The following is a 22,817-nucleotide window of genomic DNA, read 5'->3' on the forward strand; positions in this document are numbered from 1 at the left end:
CATGACATCTATTTGTTAGAAGAGTTCTTTGGTTCTTCTTATAAACACCCCTTTACCACTTAATGCGTTTTAACTAACAGTACATGTGAACACTAAAAGAAACACTCTTCTTGTTATTAGCAGAGAGAGGAACATGCATGCATTCACATTGTACTGTGCTTTGTGTGGAGTATATGTTATGGTTCTGTTGCAGCTATAATCTTAAAAAAAGAAATTAAGTTTCAAATATTTTTAATTCTCCAGTAAAGTATTTTCACAACCTATTAAAAATACAAATTTAACTGTATTTCATTTCTTTTTCCAGTAAAGACAGCATAAAATAAAGAGCCGCTGCACTCAGGTAAATGAATAATTGGCTAAGACTTGAGTAAGATGTAGAACATGAAAATGCATTTATAGTCCTTTAATCTTTTTCTTCCCAAGCTGACAAAATACAATTAAAGCTTCTGATATCTAGTTTCTTACTGTAGCTTATGAATTATTTAATTGAAAGTGTAGTTTCCTGTGATGTAATGCTACTTCAGGAAGTCCCTAAAATTATATTGGAGCTGTGACCAATCTATTCATTTACTCTAAACCACAAAACTTTCTGCCACTCTAGTCCTACAACTGTTTTTCTAAGACTTTAATAAAGAATGGACACAGGCCGAGCGGTGGTGGCGCATGCCTTTAATCCCAGCACTTGGGAGGCAGATTTCTGAGTTCGAAGCCAGTCTGGTCTACAAAGTGAGTTCCAGGACAGCCAGGCCTATACAGAGAAACCCTGTCTTGAAACAAACAAACAAACAAACAAACAAACAAATAAAAAAGAATGGACACAGGTAGTTATTAGGTTAATACTATATAATCTAGCATAGACAGCCAAACAATAAAGACCCTAAAAGAAAGTTTTATCATTTATTTGTCTAAGCTCTTTCCTATACAACTGAAATATTAGTCACAAATCCTATTTTAAAGCTCATCTTCTAAAACAAAACAACACCCCAAACCTAAATAGTGCTGACTCAACATTTTATTTCTACTTTACTCCTAGTGCTTAGTCTAGATGTCTGGAGTAACATTTAGACATGAGAAAAGTTCAGGCATCTCAAGTCAGAAGTAAATATTTGTTAAAACCTTTGAGAGTCAGGGCCATGCCTCAGTGGTAGATTATTCAACCCCCTTTCTCAACTGAAAAGTTACTACTGAATGTCAGAAAAATCAGCCTAAAAGATAAATGAGTACCGTAAATGCTTCTCTCTATCTTAAGATGAAAAGATACATTACTTATTATATTGTCATTTCAAAAAAGGGCTTCCTAGGAAGTCTTTAGTGCTTCTGTTCTGAGCAGATATTGGGTTAGACATGGTTTAATATGAACTCCTCCAGAATTATTTATTTGATAAACCTATCTATATGAAAGAAGCAAAACCCAAATCACTTTTTATCAAAACCCACAGCTGTTAGTAGTGTCTATAAATGAATTCTGTGATTTATTTCTGACAGTTCTAATCTGTAGTATATTCACAGCAAGCGTATAAAGCTTCCAATTCTATGGGGAAACACATAAAATTCACTATTAAGCAAAAAAAAACAACCAAACAAAAAGTCATCGTATTTGAAATAGCAAGCAAATTATAGTCTCAGTAGTGAAAACCACAAGAAATCTATCCAATGTGACAGACATATTTCAGTTACCTTGGGTTTTTTTGGTCCTTTTGTTATTTTGTGTTTTTCTTTCCAGAGCTGAGGACCGAACCCAGGGCCTTGCAAGCAAGCGCTCTACCACTGAGCTAAATCCCCAACCCCGACAGACATATTTCAAATATTTAATGTATAACCTGATTTTGGAATTTACAAAAGTAATTATCTTATATAGAAGCAGAAAATTCAGGATTAAAAATCATTACTGCCAGAATTGATTATATCATTAAGTATAATCTTAAAGGACTCCTGCCTTAGTTGGAGGAAAAGAACAAAAATCCATATATTGTGACTCGCTCAGGATGAGATCTAGCTATATATTGTGACTCGCTCAGGATGAGATCTGTGACACTGTAAGGAGGTTAAGAAGCTGTCAGTCAGAACCATCTTCTTCACAGTGCTCCAGTGACCTCTTAAGAACACACTTTTATAAATACAATAAAAGATAATACTATCAATTATTTGCTGGTAAAAACACATCACCTAAAGTAAATTCAACACTGGACATAATACAGATGAGAAAATTTTTATTATTTAGTTTATTTATAAGGTTAAAAAAATTAGCCTTTTGTCTGTTCTTATAAGTAGATGTTATCACTCAATTTTTGAAGACTTCAAGTCAACTAACTCAGAACTTTAAGAAGCGTTAATGATCCCTTCTGAGGCAGCTTGTGTGTTCTACTGTTCATCAAATTTACTGTTCCAATAAGCCTAGGGACTGAGATAAGATGGAGCTGACAACTATCTCCATAATCTTAAAAACTAGGTGAAACAAATGTCCTCGTGGTCCACAAGACAGTCAAGTGTAGACAGATCACTTGACTAGCAGCTAGCGTGTGACTACATAACTTCTAGCAGCAGAACACTCGGCACAGCCACGAGCAAATGCTTTCATTCAACTGCAAATTAATTTCTCTGTAAGAAATGATTTTTTAAAATACTCTAAAATATTGTTCACCTGCCCACAAACATGAAACACATCAAAGATCTTGTTTGTCTCCATTTTTCCCTGTAGAATCAGGTGCACTGGAAACCTTATTAGTTTCAACAAAAACAGATTCAAAGGCAGCTTCCTGTTCATCCAAAGGATTGGTGGTAGTGACTCCTTTAATTAATGTTGGGTTGGTAAAAGACTGTTGTTGCTTGAGCATTGTACTCGATTCTATTGTTTTTCTGCCTCTTCTTTTACCAAGAATTTTGACATAATTTGCAGGTATAAGTCCTGTTGTTTGACCGTCAAGACTAGCCAGAAGCCAACCACGCACTTTGGGTTGTTGTTCTGAAGAAAGAGAAAGACAGCTTTTAAGTACATTTTGGAATCCAACAGAATATTAATGATAATGTATGTTAAGCAAAATCAGAGCCTTCTGATAAAGCTGTCTCCCGAGGAGCTCCACCAGTGCCTGACAAATACAGAGGTGGATGCTCTCAGCCAACCATTGGACTGAGCACAGGGTCCCCAATGGAGAAACTAGAGAAAGGACCCAAGGAGCTGAAGGGGTTTGCAGCCCTATAGGAGGAACAACAATATGAACCAACCAGTACTCCCAGAGCTCCCAGGGACTAAACCACCAACCAAAGAGTACACATGGAGGGACCCACAGCTGCAGCCGCATATGCAGCAGAGGATGGCCTTGTCGATCATCAATGGAAGGAGAGGTCCTTGGTCCTGTGAAGGCTTGATGCCCCAGTGTAGGGGAATGCCAAGGCCAGGAAGCAGGAGTGGGTGGATTGCTGAGTGGGGGAGGGAGAAGGGGATGAGGGTTTTCGAAGGGGAAACCAGGAAAGGGGATAACATTTGAAATGTAAATAAAGAGAATATTTAATTTAAAAAAATCAGTCTCACAGTGAGATTATGTTAAGGAATAGTATGTGCACACACACTCAAAAGCAAATACTAGCACACTTAATTAGTGGTCTAGATCCATTTTTCTTTTAAAGTAAAGAGATGGAATCTCAGTTACCCAAGTTGGCAATCCTCCTGCTTTTGCCTCCTAAGTAGTAGGGACAATAGATATGTATCTAGCTTCAGTTTCATTCTTAAATTTATCGTAAATAAAATATAACATATAGTAAAAATACAGTATTATAAGTATATGTTATACTTACTTAATAGTCCTGCCTTGAAATGTCTTTCAGATTTTAAATTAGAATCTGAGAAAATACTTTAAGTATTGTATATTGTACTGGGATTAACAGAGCTTGGAAGTCAAGGGTTTGAATTTAGAAGAGATTATACAGGGAAGTGTTGTTCTAACACTCTGGGGTATTTTCTCTGACTTTACTGTGTTTTGACACAGGGACTCATAATAGTGGGAAGAGCAAGGGGGTCAGCAAGGGTGGGAGGGGACAAGAGGGTAATGGGGTCAGTGGAGGTTAACACTTGTGATCCTAGCATTTGGAAGGCTAAGGGAGGGCTGCCATAAGTTTGAAGCCAGCCTGGGCTACACAGTGAGACCCCATCTCAATCTCATCTGGAAAAAAAAAAAGACAAAAGCAAAACTCAGGTAACCATCTGCATGTTAGCCAGTGAGCAGGGTCCTTTGTTTCAGTTTCAAATAGTACCTTTACAATTATTAAAAACTCAAGATAATTACAACTTATTTGTGATTTGTTACCTTTGAGGGCTAAATTTAGCATATCACCAGCACGGAAAGAAATTTCTTCATCAGACACGGCAACAAAATCGTACTCTGCTCTTGCAACTACGTGGTCATCCTCACCACTTGCCCAGTTGGTGTTGTCTATAAACAAAATCAGTGGTTGGTTAATAAAGTTTGCAAAATGAGCTGCATAAATCCACTTGCCAAGTGGACAGGTCTCCCTTCCTAAGTAACTTCCTTCAGAAGGAACACTGTGGATGGGCAAGCTTACTATTGTAGGAACTATCATACTATCATATCCCTGACAACCTTTTCCCTTTTCTTACCCTCTCTTACCCCCCCCCCCCAAAACAGGGTTTCTCTGTATAGCCCTGGAACTCACTTTGTAGACTAGGCTGGTCTCGAACTCAGAAATCCGATAGGCTAACAGTCTTAGAGACTGTGGATAAATTTCTTTGGCTGTTGTAGTAATTATCATCAATTAAGATTTCCTTCAATGGCTAGTAAATGAAACTTTGGTTGTAGTTTTTATTCCCTTTAATTTTGTGGGTGCAGTAGGCAATTTTTAGTTTTCTAAGTGTTGATTTCTGTGACTTCTGTTCAGTCTCGAAGCTATAATCATTTAACACAGCTATTGTGCCACTGCAGAAGGAGCATAGTACTTTACCAAAATTCATTGTACTGTGTCTTTTCAGTATAACTCCTCCTTTTCAGTTTTAGTGTGCTACGTATAACTTCTTTATGAAACTGTGACTGTGGTGTCTAAATATGCTGGGTCCATAGGGAATGATGTTAGGAGATGTGGCCTTGCTGGAGGTGTGTTACTGTGGGAGTGGGCTTTGGAGGTCTCTACCCACTGCACAAGAAAGCTTCTTTCTAGCTGCATGAGGATGTGAATCTTCTCCTGGTGGCCTTCAGATTGAGATGTAGAACTCTCAGCTCCTCCAGCCCCATGCCTGTCTGAATGCTGCCATGTTCCCACTATGATGATAATGGACTGAACCTGTGAAACTGTAAGCCAGCTCTAATTAAAGAGTTGTCTTGGTCATGGTTTTCACAGCAATGAAATCCTAACTAAGACTGACTTTGCTCAGAAGGAAAGCACTAGCCTAGCATGCTTAAGGGTCTAGGTCTAATTCCAAGCACAACCACCACCACCAAAAAATACTGTCTCAGTCCGTGTTCTATTGCGCTGTGAAGAGACACCATGACCACAGCAATTCTTATAAAGGAAAGCATTTAACTGGGGCTGGCTTACAGTTTCAGTTCAATCCATTATCCTCATGGTGGGGAGCCTGGCAGCCTGCAGGCAGACATGGCAGCTCAGAATTCTACATCTAGATCCAAAGTTAGCAGGAAGGGAGAGCACTGGGACTGGCTTGGGCTTTTGAAACCTCAAAGCCCACTCCCAATGACACACTTTCTTCAATAAGCTACTTTGCTGTTTCAATACAAAATCAGCCACAGCAATGTCTAAGTATGGCTTTGTTTGAATAAAATTTATAAACATCTGAATTTCCTATAATCTCCACATGTCAAAAATCCAATTTAAAAAAATGTGTTCATGTAAATGAGCACACACATGTGTGAATGTGTGTTTGTGTATGTGTGTGTAGGTCATAGGTTGATGCTGAGTATTTTCCACTATCACTATTTTTTTTAAAGATTTATTTATTTTATGTATATGAGTACTCCATTGCTCTCTTCATTCACACCAGAAGAGGGCATCAAATCCAATTACAGATGACTGTGAGTCACCATGTGGTTGCTGGGAGTTGAACTCAGGACCTCTGGAAGTACAGTTGGTGCACTTAACTGCTGAGCCATCTATCCACACCAACTATTTTGTTTTTGACACAAAGTTTCTTACTGAAGTTGGAGCTAACAGACTGAATAGGCTGGCTGGGGTTAGATCCAGGGATCTAGCTGTCTTCTGGCCATCTGAGTTCTCGAGTCACACATGCAAGGCTCTGCTCTTACATGGGTACTGGTGATCCAAACTCAAGCAAGTCCTCTTGTTTCTGCAACAGGAATTTTACTGACTGAGCTATTTCTCTAGCCTCTCTTCTGATTTTAAAACTACTCTTTTTTTCTGATTACTGAAAAGCATAAATAGTAGTCTCAACCTGCAAGCCATCAGCAGCCAGAACTGTAGGTTAGCACACACCTAAGCAGCAGAGAACTGAGTTATAGGAACCAATATCCTCAATGTTCTATTGCCCATCCAACTCCGTTATTTATTCATTTTTTTTCACACCGCAGATAAAAAAAAATCCTCTTCTTTTGACCTAGTTCTGTGTGTCACCTTTTCTCCTCTTTACTATAAAAGGCTTCGTTACTGAATCCCGACACCAATCTCTAATCTGTCTCTACCTACTTCTTCCTTTTTTTTCTAATGTTCTTTTTTGAGACTGAATCTTACTTTATAGAACTAGCTGGTGTGGAACTTGCTATATATGTCCAGCAGGCCTTGAACTTCTATCAATCCCCCTATTTCCACCTCTCAATGCTGAGATGACGTGGCACGGGCATAACCATGTCGTTTTACACTTTCCTTTGGCCTAAAAACACCATAGGCTCTAATGTCCTTTTACTTTTTTCCTTGTTTTTTTTTTTTTTTTTTTTTGAGACAGGACTGTAATATATATTCCTGGCTGATCCAGAACTAGCTACATAGTTCTGCCTGACTCTAACTATAGAGTACTGGAATTAAAAGGTGTGTGCCACCATAGCTCCCAGAGATCTAATTTCTTAAACAACAAAGCCTCTAAGAATGCAGTTCAGAGGAAGACTACTGTAAGCACATTAAGGCTTTCATTTAGCCAGCAGGTGCATTAAAACCAAGGCACAACTACACAATTTTCCTCTCTATTTGTTGCTTACCCCACCCACTCACACACAAATTTTCTGACTTAATTTACCCTTTACATCTCAATGGTAGGTGGAGCAACTCAACAGACGCACAAAAGGTTCTCTTCCCTTCCACTTCCTGCACTCTAATACTGCCACAACCACAGTGACCTCCTTGCTAATTATCCATCACATTAGGCGTATTGCCACTGAAATACCTCTGAAGTTTTACAATTTTAAACGTTTCTCCAGTAGCTTGGAGGGCTTTACTCCTCTTTCAGGAATTCTTCCTTGAATATCTGTGGCACTATACAGGTACCTCTTTCTCTTCTTTCCTCTAGGACTCCCCAACATCCTGATCATTTTTTCTTTTCTGCAGTACTCATTATTTTCTGACTCACTACATATTTTGTTTATTGCCTCCCAGTAGATTGCCACAAAGGCGTGCTTTATATCCCTGTCTTCTAGAGCTGTAACTGACGTGTATTGGGCATTCAGGTAATACTTGTTACTTAATAAAATATCCATAGTAGCTTGTTTAAAAGCCGATGGCACTTTCCTTGTTTTTATAAACCACATCTAATCAGCAACCGAATCTACTGTTTGTCCTTTTCACATACCCTGGTTTAACCTTCAATCTCTTTTATCAAGTCCAGCTGAACTCTTCAAATTAGTATTAAGCCTTTTTTTTTAAATGTGCCAAACAGGTGACTAGATACTCAGCATAGTCCAACCCTTTATTGCACTCTCTCTCCCTTCCTACCCCCTTCCCACCCCCACTCACCCCCCAACTTCACCACCCCTGTATGCTAGGCATCAGACACAGGGTCTTACATATACATGGGAAGCAAGAAAACACTTTAACAATGAGCTATACCTCTAATTCCCAGTCTGAACTCTTTAGAAAACTATTTATGTTACAAATATTTAATACAAAAACTACCAATAAAAAAATACCAATAATGAAAATTCAGTTTCACAACAGCAGTTAACATCTTTCTCTTACCATTAGCTCTCAGTCTAATTCTCACTATCCTCTACTCTGTGTACAAAGATAACTGTTGGCCAGCTCTCGTTTTCTGCCCATGTATTTCTGTCCAAGCTGTTCTACCTGCTGCTTGTATTTGTGTGATGATTCCATCCGCCCCACCCCCCTTTTTTGGTGGTACTGGAGCTTGAACCCTAGGTTTCATGTATGCCAGTAAGCTACATCCCTACAGTAATAAAAGCTATCAAAAGCTAACTCACATGCCATTTCTTCCTAGTTAACATGGCTAAAAATAGTGGTTTCACTATTCTAGAATGTTAGCCCCAGATCTGCTTCTGGTTCTGCCTTACTATACCATCTTTGCCTTATTAAAATTGCCTGAATATTGTTGTAATGACTCTTTCAATATTTTAGAAACATAGGGATTGTGCTTGTATCTTTATATATTCTATAGCACCAAGTTCAGCACCAGGTTAATGTGTACTATTAAATTGAATAAATTAATAAGCAAGCCTTACTTTGTTACATAAATATTCTTTTTCTAGTTTTGAAGCTCTTAACTAAAAGGATAATTATATTAAAATAGTAAATGCAAACGAATATAAGGAATGCTAATTTAACATATCCATTCTTGAAGTTTTCAATTGTTACGTGGTTTTAAAATCATTTTTAATTATTCTTACCTGTTACTTCATCATTGTGTGTAGATAGAAGTTTCCAGATGAGATAAGGACCGCCAAGGATAACAGCAAAGAACAGGAATATTGGCCAAGATTTTGCTGAGTTAGTTGCCTGGTCCTCAGCACTAAGGCAGGCCACAGTTCCTTCACTTTCTGCCCACAGGTCCTCATTCTCAGAGCCTCTTCTTAAACCCATCATCCACTGTAACCGTCTATAAAGATATCTTATAGTCCTAACTAATGCAAAGGCTGAAAAAACCTTTGTAAAGTGTATTTTTAGCCGGGAAAAGTGATTTGCTACATCCAATACAGCCCTGAAACTGTTATAGACGGCTGAAAAGGTAGCATCCATCATCATGCTGACAGAGGCAAATGCATGCACAATACTTTCAATGGACTGAAATGCACCTCTGCTGCTTTCTTCAGCTTGCTGAACAAACCTACTGGGAGGAAGATCATCTACACGGAGGCGGTTAAAGCCCAAACCATTGTATCCATAACTATAAGGGCTATAGCTTCCATAAAATGAATTTCCGTAGGCTCCATATCCAGAAGAAAATGAACTGTAAGCAGGTCTGAAAGTGTTTACATTGTTGCTCCCTGTCTGCTGGGATGGCCTGGGAAGAATAGGCGGGGGCACTCTTGTAAGTGTTGGTTGTCCAGGTCTTGTCAATAAAGTAGGGCCCAAATCAGCAGATCTAAAACACACACACACACACACAAAAACCCAAGTTACTTATGCACAAAATCTTTTGTCCAATAAGTAAGTTTTAATTATGGCTATGTATTTTATTTTAGAAAGAATTTCTATTTCTCTTTAATTGACTTTAGAAGTTGGTATGGCAGGTGCTGAAGAGATGGCACTAGATGCTCTTCCAGAGGACCTGGGTTTGCTTTCCAACACCCACATGGCAGGCAGCTCACAACTGCCTATAACTTCAATACGAACTTACAGGGCATCAGTGGCCCTCTTCTGACCTCCATGTGCACCTCCAAGGCTTTAATGCTTTTCTGTTGTGTCATGTTTACATGCATCTAGTGTCCAGGCGTATTCCTTGCTTGCTATTACAACCAGCATAGTAAAGACGACTAAGCAAGCCCATGACAGAAGGACAGATGATATTTCCTCAATGATGTGTTAGTTTCTTCCACTGGGCATTTAAAAAAAAATTTAAACAGAAAAAAAAATTGGCAGAATACATACATATTTTTATGTAGATTCAATAGCTACCATGATCTTAGCTTATTTTTTCTCTCACTTTGATCCACAAATTCTTGAAACATTTGAATTTAACTTCTAAACTTGATACATTATCCCCTAAGTATCTCAGAAGGCATTTCCCAAGAAAAAACATTTCAGTTACTACCCTGTCACTGAAAGCTAAAAAGTTTCATACAATCAATAATGCAATTAATATAAAAAACTAATCCATTTCCCAGAAATGTTAAAGAGCTTTGAAGTAAAATTCAGTTACCATCAGTTTACCCACTTAATATAAAGCTCAATTGTTTTTATTTTCCTAGTTGGAATACTTTCATTACTCCTGAAAGACATGCAGAGTTCACAGGGAGGGCAGTGAGAATTAGGATAAATCCTAACAGAGCATAAGGACTTATATGAGGACGCCATAATGAAACAAACTGCTAGTCAGACTATATTAAGTAGTTTAAAATAGCCTGTATTCACTAGCAGTCACTTTCTGTTTCCCTCCCACCTCTAACCATTGGTAAACACAAACTTACTCTGTCTCTATGACCTTATCTAGTCCAGATATTTCATATGTAGTTGATTTTGTTGTTGAGATATCTTAAAACATCTATGAAGTTTACCAGTACCTAATCATTATTCCCGGGAGTAATGTAGTTAGGCTCCTGTATGCTTTAGATCACTTTGTTTGAGACAGCCTACTCTGGCCTATAACCTTATTACTGTGTAGTTGGTCTCTCTAGAACAGGGATTAAATGCATCTGTCACCATGTCTGTCTTTCAAGTCATATTTTCATCAACCAATTAGTACATATACTTGCTTTATGTGCATTGCTATTAAGGATCTATTGCTGATGTATTAATAGCATCTCAGTGCAATAACTCATGACTGAACAGATCTAATACTTACACCTTTTCTTTAGTAAAGCTTCACGGCCACCTTGTAGTTTGGATTATTAGACAGAACTAACTTGGGAGCCATTTTAAACGGGGAGATCCATGTATTAATGTGAAAACCCCAGAACTAAACAGACTATATAATGGACATGAGTGCACAGTCGTTAGGACTGAAATAATCTTCAACACTGCTTTGTTACATTTCAGCTGACATTACAGGTCTTTCTCTGTCCTATACATGCACACAAATGACAAAGTACTGATTTTGAGGTTATAAATGAATTTTGGTGGGTAGGCAATTTTGCAAATGTGAGATCTAAAAAGAAGGTCTGTGGCAGAGTGCCATAGCACGTGTGATTTGTAGCTTGTTGTCACTTCAGCATATTTCCAAGGCTCACCCTACTGGAGAATGAGTCAGTTCATGTGAGCACTTCTTCCCCAAATGCCTCAGAGCAGAAGTGTCTCAGACTTGAGATTCTGGAACACGGTGTACAGATAATGAGGTCATGTGGGGATGGCATTCAAGTGAAACATGAATTACACTTGTATTTTGTACACTTTTACACAAATAACCTGATGGTAATTTCATACAAAAGTTTTAGTATGCTTGCAATTTTTGTCTGTTTCTGAGATGAATTCTTGCAACACAGCTCTGGATAGCCTAGACCTGGTTATGCAGCTCAGGATGGCCTTGAACTCAATGGCATTCCTCTCAATTGGGTATATCTATTTCTATTTATCTATTTAGAGACAAGGTCTCTCTATTTACCACAGGCTGTTTTAGGACTATGTAGTCCAGGCTAGCTTCAAATTCACGAACCCTGTGTTTCACCTCCCAAGTGCTTGAATTACAGGTATATGTTTTCATTTTAACCTCAACTTATTACCTGATGTCAGATGTAAAATTTTACCTGGCATTATGTCAGTATTCAAGAAGTTTCAGATTTTGTAATGTTTATTACTCTTCATAGACAAAGGATAGTCATTCTCATATTCATACATATATATATATATATATATATATATATATATATATATATAAAATTTAGGGTGATATTGGTCTGTTTCAATGCTCTGGCTTTGGTTGTTTTGAATAATGTCACTAGTGAAGACTTAATTATATAGACATTTTTGTATCTCAAGTCTACTCCTATTGTGAATTGATGGGCTGTACACTAAATATTACATTTAATCTTTGCAGAAACTGTCAGACTAGTTTCCAAAGCAACCATACCACTTTACAAATATTCCCACCAGCAGAGTTTGAAGATTACAGCTTGCCCACATTCTTTCTTGTTAATGGCATCTAAACAATAGTCGACTTAATGGTCAGGGTGGCTAATGCTCACCGTGGTTCTTTTAACACCGGTCTCATGTAGCCCCGGCCGGCCTTAGACTTGTTACAAAACCAAGAGTGACTTTGAACTTCTGATCTTCCTGCTTCCACCTCCTAAGTGCTGGGATTAGCATTTGCTGCTATCCAGTTTTGCTATAGTTTCGATTTGCGTTTCTCTGACGTGTAATACTATTAAATACTCTTTATGTCCTTTTGGCCTCTTACAGTCTTATCATAAGAAACAGCTTTATACGTCCCTCATTTACTTGTTTTGTGCATGCATATGGGGAACAGGCACATGCTATGGAGTGCATATGGAGGTCAGAGGACACGTGAGGGTCCAGGATGTGGCTGTAGTCATCAGGCTTGCTGATAGGCATTTTTACCCACAAAGCTACCTCACCAGCTCACTTTCCTCACAACTAAATGGGCTTCTTATCATGGTCTTTTTAGTATTTATCTTTGTTACTGAATTGGAAGAGTCAAAATGTCCTTTTTAAAAAAACATTTTGTTTTTACTTTCTGTGGATAAATATTTTTGCCTCCATGTTTGTATGTGTATTACATGCATTTGGTAGCTGTGGAGGCCAGAAGAGGGTGCTGGAGCCCTTGAAACTGGAGTTACAGAGGGTTATGACCTGCTATGTGGGTACTGGGCACCAAGCCTGGGTCCTCTGCAAAAGTAGCAAGTATTGAGCATCTATCTGTCTAACTCCCTCAAAATAGCTTTTAAAAGTGGTTTTTGAAAAAAAATTATATATTTAGTTTATACACTGCATTTGACTTTTTCTTCCCATTATATTCTAAAGTACAATAATCAGGGTTGGCAAGAGAGCTCAGTGCATAAAACATGTTGCCTTGGACGCCTGGTGACGACATCAGTTTGATCCCTAGAACCACAATGGGAGAAGAAAACTGACCCCCAAAAGTAGTACACTGATCTCCACACAGGTAGTGTGGATGCATGGACCCTCACTTACACTTGATCCTTGTTTATATCACATACATCATGTCTAACTGCAAAATCATAATATCTAATGTCAGGGAAATCTTTAACATTATAAACAAGTTACAGAACTTTTACTTTAAAAAAAAAAGCTAAATCCAACATTTAAAAAAGGAACAAAATTTGAAAAGGTCTAACTAACAATAGCACATTCAGGCTCTGACAAAGGAGTTCTGCTACAAAGTAAAAGCATAGGAGAAAAGCTGATATATTTAGATTTGATACAAGATAAATACACTGAGGGAACAAGACACAAACAAAAGCATACTTTGATGAAGGCTGACTTTACAGGCTCATTCACTTCTGTGTCAAGAATCACAAGGTGAGTCAGGAAATTAGAAATAACAAGAAGAAGGTTCTACTCAAATGAACTCAAGTGCTCATTGAGGCTAAGAGTCAGGACCTTGGTGCCTACTACAAAATATGCTGTGAACTTTTTTTTTTCCTAAAGCAAGCTATAGACCTTCCTAAAACAACACAGTTTATTGCTACTATTCTTGGTTGCCTTTCAGAACTAGACAGTAAAATACTATTGCTAAAGAGCAGCATACTTTGGTTGTAGAATATATAGAAATCAAGCTGAAACTGGTTTTAAAACCTCCTCCCTGCTGGCTAGCTAGTTTCTGTGTAAGGAGGTGTTATGCAGGCTGCTGTGGGAAAACAAAAACAAAAACAAAAACATCACTGTGTCACCCAGTAGTGAACCTTACATGCTACAATACTATCCTGCCAGGTAAGATACACCCAATGATGAATAATGGCAAAGAGTAACGAACTACTTTTGGATTGGATTTAAGGCCTGTTCTACAGGAAGGAATTCATTCATGTCTGGTACTATAAATCTGGTTAAAAACCCCATGATTAGTCAGATCAAAGGCCCTGGGGGTGGGGGTTGGGGCAAGGAGGCATATCTGATACTAATTGGTTTTGCTAAATTGGCATGTTGTAAACTACCTTTTAAATATTTGTGTTTACACACATAGGGCTATCCTAACCATGGCTAGAGAAGCTTAAGCTTGTCTCTGCAGTTAAGAGCAGAGACTCTTAACTGGTCAAAGTGTGAATGAGTGACTATTGACTGCTTAGCCCTAATGGGACATCTCTATCAACCCTTGCTCTACAACTTAGGACACACCAGAAAAGCGGGGGTGGAAAAAAATATGAGAGCCAAAGGATGGGAGGAGTGCTGTGAACACTGTCTTCTAGACAGAACAAGGCCATCCTAACTCATGAGCTCACTACAGCTATGTAACATGCAAAACACTTGTACAAGATCAAGCCAACAATATCGTAAGTCAACATTCCAATAGGTAGTACTCAGTACACTACAAAAAGATGTGGAAAGATGGGGCGGGGGGTGGCATGCTGGAGGTGCGTGGGGGAGTGGGGGGTGTATAATATGATCAAGATGCATTGTTTATATGAATGAAAATGTCAAAGAATAAACACAAGATATTATATTTAAAAATACAGTTACAGACCTAAGAAAGGGATTGGCCACTGACACACTTCAAGCTAGAAAACAAATTAACTTCCACAGTTAATATGTAATGTTTTTGGTTTAATCCACTGTTTTTACACCTGATTCTTGTTAGATGTAAATGCAGGATTGGGTGCTATGGGTGCACACAGATAGAAGCAAGGAGACTACTATGCAGAAAGAGAAAAGTAAAATTCTAAAATTCCTAATTTTATAGAAGCCATGAACATGAAGTATTAAAGAAAAATTAGGATGTCAGGTTAACAAAATCAGTACTAAAAAAAATGAAAAAATGAATAGCCTAATACCAAGATTCCTAGATATTTAAAATCATCAGTGATATTATCTAGTTTTAAGAAAATCAAATGAGCTGGGCATGGTGGTGCATACCTTTGATATTAACACTTGGGGATAAGGCAAAGACTGGTGCATCCCTGTGAGTTTGAGGCTAGCCAGGACTACATACCAAGTTCCAGGCCTACCAAGGCTACATATACATAGTAAGACCTTGTCTCAAAAAGGCAAATCAAACATGAAATAAAAACATGTAATGTGAAGTAATGTATTAGAAATCTCAGACATGATGCCGCAGCATTAGGGAATGCCTTGTAAGTATAATACTAGGGAAAAACAAAAAACAAAAAAACAGTTGTATGCTGAGGAGAGTGGAGACCTAAGAACTGCATGCTAAGGGTGGACTTCATAAACACAAGAACTCTCCAATCAGAAATAACTAACTGGAAGACCTGCTGCTGCTGCTGCTGCTGCTGGGTCACAAAAGAAAAAGATTTTGCTTAAAGCATTAGAGAACAAGGTACTGAGAAAATTTAAAATCAAGGTGATGAAAGAAGAAGACATCCAGAGTTGTCTAGGGACAGCAGCTGATCCAGGAAGAGATGGTCGCAGGCACAGCTGCTTAGGCCATTTAGCACAATGCCTGGAGCAAGTTCAGATTGGGATCTTAAAGGACTACATGCTATTAGGGAGAACAGATTGAGAGGAAATAGACCAGCTTTGGGCTAAACAAAAAAATATGCTTCAAATAAGCCCAATCCTTGACTGGATTAAAGTACCCTATATTGCCGTTGCTCTGACAGTGAGAAGTCAGTCTCCAGAGGAAGACAGCTCACAGGTTTCGAATCATCTTAATCACCTACATAAGGTTCAGCTCTCTACAACGAAACTGGGCCTCCATGATGACAACACTATATGTTTCTTTAAAAGAACATTAACAATACAGAGCTCCATAGCTACAGAGAAATCCAGAAAATGAAACAGATTTTAAATGTAAAGACAAGGATTTCTCAGCAAGTCATAGAAGACATAAAATCAGACTGAAAGGAAATTCCAAAGAAAACAAAAACCTTTCAATCTATGAACTCAATGGCTGGTTTAATTAGATACAGGTTATATTAAAAAAAACAAATCAAGGCTTAGGGCTAAGGAGTTGGCTGAGAAGGCGAAGTCCTTGTTGTGTAAGGACTGAGTTTGGATCCTCAGCACTTTCATGGAGACATGTTTCTATACTCCAGAGATGAGGAAACAGGAGGTTCCCAGGGTCTCGCCTGCAAACAGTCCAGTCTAGGCTAGTCCCAGGTTCAGTGAGACCCTACCTCAAAATTTAAGGTGTAAGGTAGACAGTGACAGGGGAGGACGCCTGAGGTTGACCTTTGGCCTCTAGACACAGATCTGTGAGCGTACTAACCGCCCCCCTCTCCCGGCCCTGCACCTTAGCCAGGTAGTATTGTCATTCATGCCTGTAACCTGGGAGGCTGAGAAAAGAGGATCTTGAGTACGAAGTCAACCTGGGCAATCTAGCTAGACTGTGTCAAAGATACAAAAGAAAAAGAAAAAGGAAAAGGAAAAGAAAAAAAACAAAGAAAAGGAAAAAGAAAAAAAAAGGACAAAAATTAAAAAGAGGGGAGTATAAAGAGACAACAAACAAGCAATATTTTAAGACAAAAAAAAAAAAAGCTGAAAAATTTCTGAAATTCATGAAAGATACCAAAGTCAGACCTAAGTATTCCTACAACTCCTACTCAGAATAAAAATGCATATAGAAGCCTAAAGTAGTTCAATGCTGAAAAACAACCAACCAACCAACCTACGTCAAACAATCAGAAAAATAGTGAAAGCAGCTGGCAGTGGTTCAGGGTGGGGACATTTTTAGGCAAGAATAAGAAATGACTGAAATTATCAAAAAGCTACCAAAAGCAAAAAGCCAGGAACAAAATTAGGTCTCTTGATGTTAAGACAGATGATCTCTAGATTCCTTGCTAACAACAGTAGGCATTTTTACAGTTCAAAGCACATTAGATAATGCTTCTTGTACCAGATACAATGTTTAGAGGTTCTTAGCCTGTGGTCATAACCCTCTTGGCAACCTTTTATCTCCAAAAATATTTACATTATGATTCCTAACAGTAGCAAAATTATATTTATGAAGTAGCAACAAAAATAATTTTATGATTGAGGTCACCATAACATGAAAAACTGTATTAAAGGGTTGTAGCATTAGGAAGATTGAGAACCACTGGTTTGAAGATGAGTGTTCAAACAATATTTAAAGGTATAATTATGTTAAAAACTTTGGTGAGTTAAGAAAAATTCAGAAGGCGATTGCCTGTAAGTCCCAACACTGCGGAAGTTTAGGTAGAAAGACCACTGGGAGCTCAAGGCTACCCTGTCTCTCTGGCAAGACATCTGTCTAGGAAGAAAGAAAGAAAGACACACAGAAAGAAAGGAATAAAAGACAGAAAAAAAAAGAGAAATGAATAAGTGATTTCTTAAATACTTTGAGTACTGCATACTGTAGGTACTGAAATGGATGGAAAAATACAGATTATACGTGTATAGTTATATCACAGAGGACCTAGGTATTATATAAAATCTTTTTTTTCTTTTTTTTGGTTTATTTATTTTATTTTCAATATATAGCTATCTTCAGACACACCAGAAGAAGGCATTGGATCTCATGCCTTCTTGGATCACAACTCATGGTTGTGAGCCACCATGCTGTTGCTGGGAATTGAACTCCAGACCTCTGGAAGAGCAGTCAGTGCTCTTAACTGCTGAGTCATCTTTCCAGCCAGCCCCAATAAAATCTTAAAGAGAAAAATCATCTACCTAAAGAAATAAAATGTTAACTTTTCAATAAAAAAATTTTCAGTGCAAAATTTTCTCATTAAAAAACTGATATAAAGACAAAAGTATAATTTAAAAAAGGAATCCAATATCACATAGGAACATAAATCTTAAAATAATACAGAATCCAGGACAGTATATTAAAAAAAGGAAGCTAAGTAGGTTCATTTAAAAATGCAAGATAAGTTCAACATTAATGGAATAACCCATAATTGCATACCATTAGTAAAACAAATATAAACAGGTACAGAAAACAATCATAAAATTTAAGGCACATACAACAAAACAACAACAAACCCAGAAGGCTAAGTAATGTTCAGAGAAGTTTAACGGGATAGCAAAGAACACACTTAGAAACATTCTAATGAAAGTATCACCAATAAGTGTTGCTTTAACACGAAAAATACAGCTTATCACTCTAATTGTATCTATTAGTTACTGTGCCCAAGTGTTTTAGTACTTTTAAAAGAGCACCAGATTTTCCAATAAGAGAAAAGTACTCCAACGTACAGAGATTTTTACGCGCCAGGAAAACGTACAAACTTGCTCTGAAATCATGTCGCCTGGATTAAGGTATCTATTTATCCAAAGAAAACACAGGTTCCTGAAACTCTAATTCTGTTTTAAATTTTTAAAAGTTGCAGACCCATTTGTTACTGATTTAAATCAAAGCAAATAAAAACTTTATAGGCCTTAGACGACAGTCACACACACAATTTTGTACACAAAGGCTACCCACAGACCTCGAATTCCTGTCTTAGAATTCTTTCAACCCTCAACCTAAACGTTAAGTTATGCTAGAAAAGAAAGCCAAGGGTAAGAGCTTGGATTCCATGTTGCGTAAACGTGACCTTTGGGTCGTTCAACCAACTTCTGGAGAGGCTGTAAAGCTTTTCCATGACTTTTGCTCTCTATCCTTGTCCTGGCTGGGCCAACGTCGCGCTCGGCAGCAGACCCAAGCTCGTCGCTTTGAAGCGGGTCAGGCTGTCCCGCCCCCCCATGTCCCGCAAAAGCGAAAAGGCAGGGAAGCGCCGCTTTTCTTTCTAGCTCCTGCATCCGTGGGGCCGGCGGGGCGCCCGGGGGAAGAACGGGCGGTCGTACAGCCAGCAGACTCCAGACCCGCTCTGCACTCGCCCCGGGCCGGCAGCGGGAAGCGACGCCTCCCCCCAATAACGGCTTCAACCGCCTCCTGCCAAGTCCCCGCTCTGGCCTCCAAAGTCGCGGCCCAAACACCTCACACTCACTGGTAAGTGGGGCCGGGGCCGGAGCCCGGCCCGGGGCCGGCCCCGGGAATTCTGCGAGACTCCCAGGGTTTGGGGGGCGGCGGCGGCTGGGAGGCCATCTCTCCGCCAGCTCCGCTCCGGCTCAGGGAAGCGACTGCGACGGCTGGGTGAAGGAGCGCCTCGCTTGCCAGGCACGACAGGCAGAACACCGAGCCCTCCGCCCCGCCCACGCCTGACGTCAGGCCAAGGCGTGTGGTCAGGCGAAGCTGGAGGAAGGAGGAAGGGAACAGCTAATTTGCTGGGGTGTGGGAGGGGGTCGGGAGTCGGGAGAGCGGGACGTCCCTCTTTCTTTTCCCTAGTCTGGGTTTCAAATTTGAGTAGGGGCTCATCGACGTTTCTGGCAGCAGCTACTACGACCTAGGTGCCGAGTCCGTCGGAGGCTCCTTTGCCGGCCGACCCTTTAAGGCTAGCAGTAAAGCCCCTCGCAGTCTTTCGTTCGTAGAGCTAGGGGGAGTGCAGGCTGCCAGGCGGACAGCCTTACAGGTCACCGTGTAAGACGAGGGGGTTCCTGCATTCCTCTCGTGAGGGGCCTGGTACTTTCGTTGTAAAGCTCTGGTTTTCTTGGGGAACACAACGGCTGAGCGCAGTAGGTGCGCTGTCTTTACTCTTCCCCGTTCCCACCCAGGGCCGAAAAGGGTTAAGACTCGGCTGCGGCATCTTGGGAGAAGGTAAGGCCTAGGAAGTACGAGGTGAGGGGTTAGGGACTGGGTGTCGAAGAGGCGTAGCTGCAGTCCCTTTTGTTTGTTAGTCAGGTGGAGTGAGTGGTAAGTTTCTAGAACCTCAGCACATAGAGTTAAGGGCTTGTTTGGCCAGAACAGAGCTTTCCCCTTACCTTTCCCCTACTCCCATGCCAGAGGACGAACTATGCCTGTGCAGGAGGAAATGCATTAAAAAAGATCTTATGGTGTGAAACTCAAGACTGTTTCAGCTACCCCCCTCTCCCCCGCTGGCTTTGATTCTCTATTTAGCCTAGGTTAGCTTTGAACTCATGGAGATCTTCTTGTTTCTTGTGTACTGAAATTATAAGCGTGAGCGCTTACACCTGGCAAGAAGATGCATTTTTACATAATTATTTCCAACTCCTCATAGACTCTTTACTTAACATTAAATTAATAGGTTAAGTGAACTGATAGACGGGATTATGAAACTGAAATAAATACTTGGCCACATGGAGTTTCTTGATTTTTTTTTCTTTAATAGAGTATATTCCCATATTGTAAGTACTTCCTTGAAAGGTTTACACAGGCAACCCTGAGTGGTCCCAAGTCCCGGAATCGGAAAGTTTTTAATGTCATGTCCAGAGCAAGCTTGTCTTTCTTTGTTCCTCTCCCCTGTAATCCACATACTCACTTAGTCAAGTTCATATTTTAGAATATAGATATGACAAGCAGTATTTGAAGGGTACAAAATAGAATTTTTCAAATGAAAGCTTTTCTTTTTAAGGACATAAATACAGCACGTAGCTGTAGAATACTGAAAGTGCTCATTTTAGTTTCTTCTAGTATGCTTCCACTGACTGAGGAGAACAAGCACGTGGCACAGCTGTTGTTCAGTTCTGGCACCTGTCCAAGATGCATCTTAAGATTCTGTGGTGTGGATCTTCCCGCACCTTACAAACACCCATCCAAGGTATATTCTTTTTAAATTAAAGAATGTTTTTTTATAGTTTGGAATGAATGTCACTAGCTTTGAGTCCTGTGAGTAACATATAATTCCACTAAAAAAGGAAGATTATCAGCTATTGGATGGGTCACACGGCCCCCAATGGAGGAGCTAGAGAAAGTACCCAAGGAGCTAAAGGGAACTGCAACCCTATATGTGGAACAACAATATGAACTAACCAGTACCCCGGAGCTCTTGTCTCTAGCTGCCTATGTATCAAAAGATGGCCTAGTCAGCCATCACTGGAAAGAGAGGCCCTTTGGACTTGCAAACTTTATATGCCCCAGTACAGGGGAACGCCAGGGCCAAAAAGGGGAAGTGGGTGGGTAGGGGATTGGGGGGGTGGGTATGGGGGAACTTTTGGGATAGCATGGGAAATGTAAACGAGGAAAATACCTAATTAAAAAAATATCAAAAAAAAGAAGGAAGATTAATAAAATTATTCCTACAAAGGTAATTTTGAAACTGCAATTACCTTAAAAACTTGATGTAGGAATATAACTATTTTCAGGTAACTATCATTTAACAGTTAGTGCAGAGAGAGGTCTATGGTGGGATTTTTTTTTTTTTTTTGCTACATTTAATATTTGTGAAGACATTTTATAAAGGGCATCTAAACACAATACCACTAGATATTGCTTCTTACATACATTAATGCAAAGCAACAGGACAATTCATAGTCCTGATTTCTTCTTTTAAACAGAAAATGAGTTCAGTTATGTTTTTTTAAATTAAGTTTCTCTCTATTATTTTTATGAATATATATATGAGTATGATGTGAGTGTTCATATAATTTATGCATATGTTGTGAGTGCTTGTGTGTGTGTATGTTTGTAATAAGTTCTCTCCTTCCTCCATAGACTCTGGGAAATCAAACAGGTTGTTAGACTTGTCTGACAAGTGCTCTTACCTAACAGACTTTATTGCTTGCCTGCATACCAGTCCTTTGCTGTGTATTACTGTTTACATGTATGTATGTATTCTTCAGGTGCTGGATAGAACCCAGGGCTTCACACTGCCAGTGTTCTGTCATTGATTCATGTCCCCAGCCTGCCACTTGATCCACTCAGTGAAGGGAATACGTTCTGAGAAATGTGTCCTTAGAGGACGTTTTGCTTGTGAGAACATTCTGGAATATACTTAAGATGGCTGCAGTCTTACTAGGCAGTGTAATCTTAAGGGCCCATTAGCCACAGCTGTACAGTCTGTTGTTGTCAGGAGTATTGTATGATACCTGGCTCTGTGGGAAGCCTTTAAAAACAAGTGCTTATTGAATCATTATTCCTGATACTAGTACCATAAGAAACGCTAGATAGAGTCTTTCATATTCACAGTAATACAGAGAGAGCTGAACTGTTGAATAGAATAACTTACTTGACATATGGTTGATACTAACAGTGACATTCTTTTTAAAGGCAAATACTTATATGTATAAATATATACACTCATACACACTCAATTTTTTATTTTAAAAGTTGCTAATAAACTATGCCACAGTCAGTATTGTTTTTCTGTCATTGTGTTGTTTCTACTATTAACATAGTAACAAAATAAAAATAGTGCCTAGTGTGCATCTAGTGTTGCTCCACGTTAAGCTTTCACTTAATCGTTTGTAAGTACATGAGATGATTGTCTCTATTTTCAGATGAAGCGACTGAAACACAGAGAGGTTAAGCAGCCCTGCCCAAAGTTAAACAGCTTTTAAATGAGGAAGCTAGGAATTAAACAGTATGTCTGAATCCAAAGCCTAGAATTTGGAGCTAGAAGACGTGGATTTGAATCTCAGTTCCACCACTGTTCAGCTTCAGTTTACTACTGTGTACATGGATATGGTGACACCTTCTACCTCACGGGATTTTAAGGGATGCTATCAATTATTAAGTATGTGAAAGTAATTGGAAACCAGTAATGGCTCATAGGCAGTGGCAGTTGCTGTGTGTGTAAATGCTCAGCTTATATTTAGCTTTGTGTAACCTTTCTTATATGCTCTTTGCACAC

General features: G+C 39.2%; 2 protein-coding genes across 24 annotated transcripts in view; one reads left to right on the forward strand and one right to left on the reverse strand.

The window, feature by feature from the left end:
- Nucleotides 1-214: 214 nt before the first annotated feature.
- On the reverse strand, nt 215-19,255 carry Pex13 (peroxisomal biogenesis factor 13). 3 transcript variants are annotated; one of them, XM_030246359.1, is made up of 4 exons: nt 18,726-19,239; nt 8,808-9,502; nt 4,302-4,427; nt 215-2,962 (listed from the first exon to the last, which is right to left on the reverse strand). In XM_030246359.1, the coding sequence occupies exons 2-4, from the start codon at nt 9,160-9,162 to the stop codon at nt 2,664-2,666; spliced, it is 780 nt and encodes a 259-aa protein (XP_030102219.1). In that variant the 5' UTR covers nt 9,163-9,502; nt 18,726-19,239; the 3' UTR covers nt 215-2,663. The 3 variants fall into 3 exon arrangements, 2 of the variants coding, with proteins under 2 accessions (XP_030102219.1, NP_076140.2); NM_023651.5 differs by having other exon boundaries at nt 655-2,962; nt 19,119-19,255; NR_157299.1 differs by lacking the exon at nt 8,808-9,502 and having other exon boundaries at nt 655-2,962; nt 19,119-19,255.
- Pus10 (pseudouridylate synthase 10) overlaps nt 11,963-22,817 on the forward strand; it is a 74,286-nt gene continuing 63,431 nt past the window's right edge. For 3 of the 21 annotated variants that reach the window (XR_003949523.1, XR_003949522.1, XM_030246399.1), the window contains exons 1-2: nt 11,964-19,120; nt 20,660-20,786. Coding sequence is in view for 16 of the 21 variants with exons in the window: in XM_030246399.1 (XP_030102259.1) it covers nt 18,669-19,120; nt 20,660-20,786 (579 nt within the window). In the remaining 5 variants the exon portion in view is untranslated. The other 18 variants (XR_003949521.1, XR_003949520.1, XM_006514865.4 and 15 more) reach the window with 15 other exon arrangements.

This window comes from Mus musculus, chromosome 11, assembly GCF_000001635.26.
Source record: "Mus musculus strain C57BL/6J chromosome 11, GRCm38.p6 C57BL/6J".
NCBI classification, from domain to species: Eukaryota; Metazoa; Chordata; class Mammalia; order Rodentia; family Muridae; genus Mus; species Mus musculus.

Excerpts from the sequence above, each read along its gene's own strand:
- Pex13 (NM_023651.5), bottom strand. The coding sequence starts at position 19,216 with ATGGCCTCCCAGCCGCCGCCGCCCCCCAAACCCTGGGAGTCTCGCAGA. Across the intron at positions 9,503-19,118 it reads GGCCCCGGCCCCACTTACCA|ATCTGCTGATTTGGGCCCTA; the intron begins GTGAGTGTGAGG and ends TGTGTGTTTTAG. Across the intron at positions 2,963-4,301 it reads GCTAAATTTAGCCCTCAAAG|AACAACAACCCAAAGTGCGT; the intron begins GTAACAAATCAC and ends CTCTTTCTTCAG.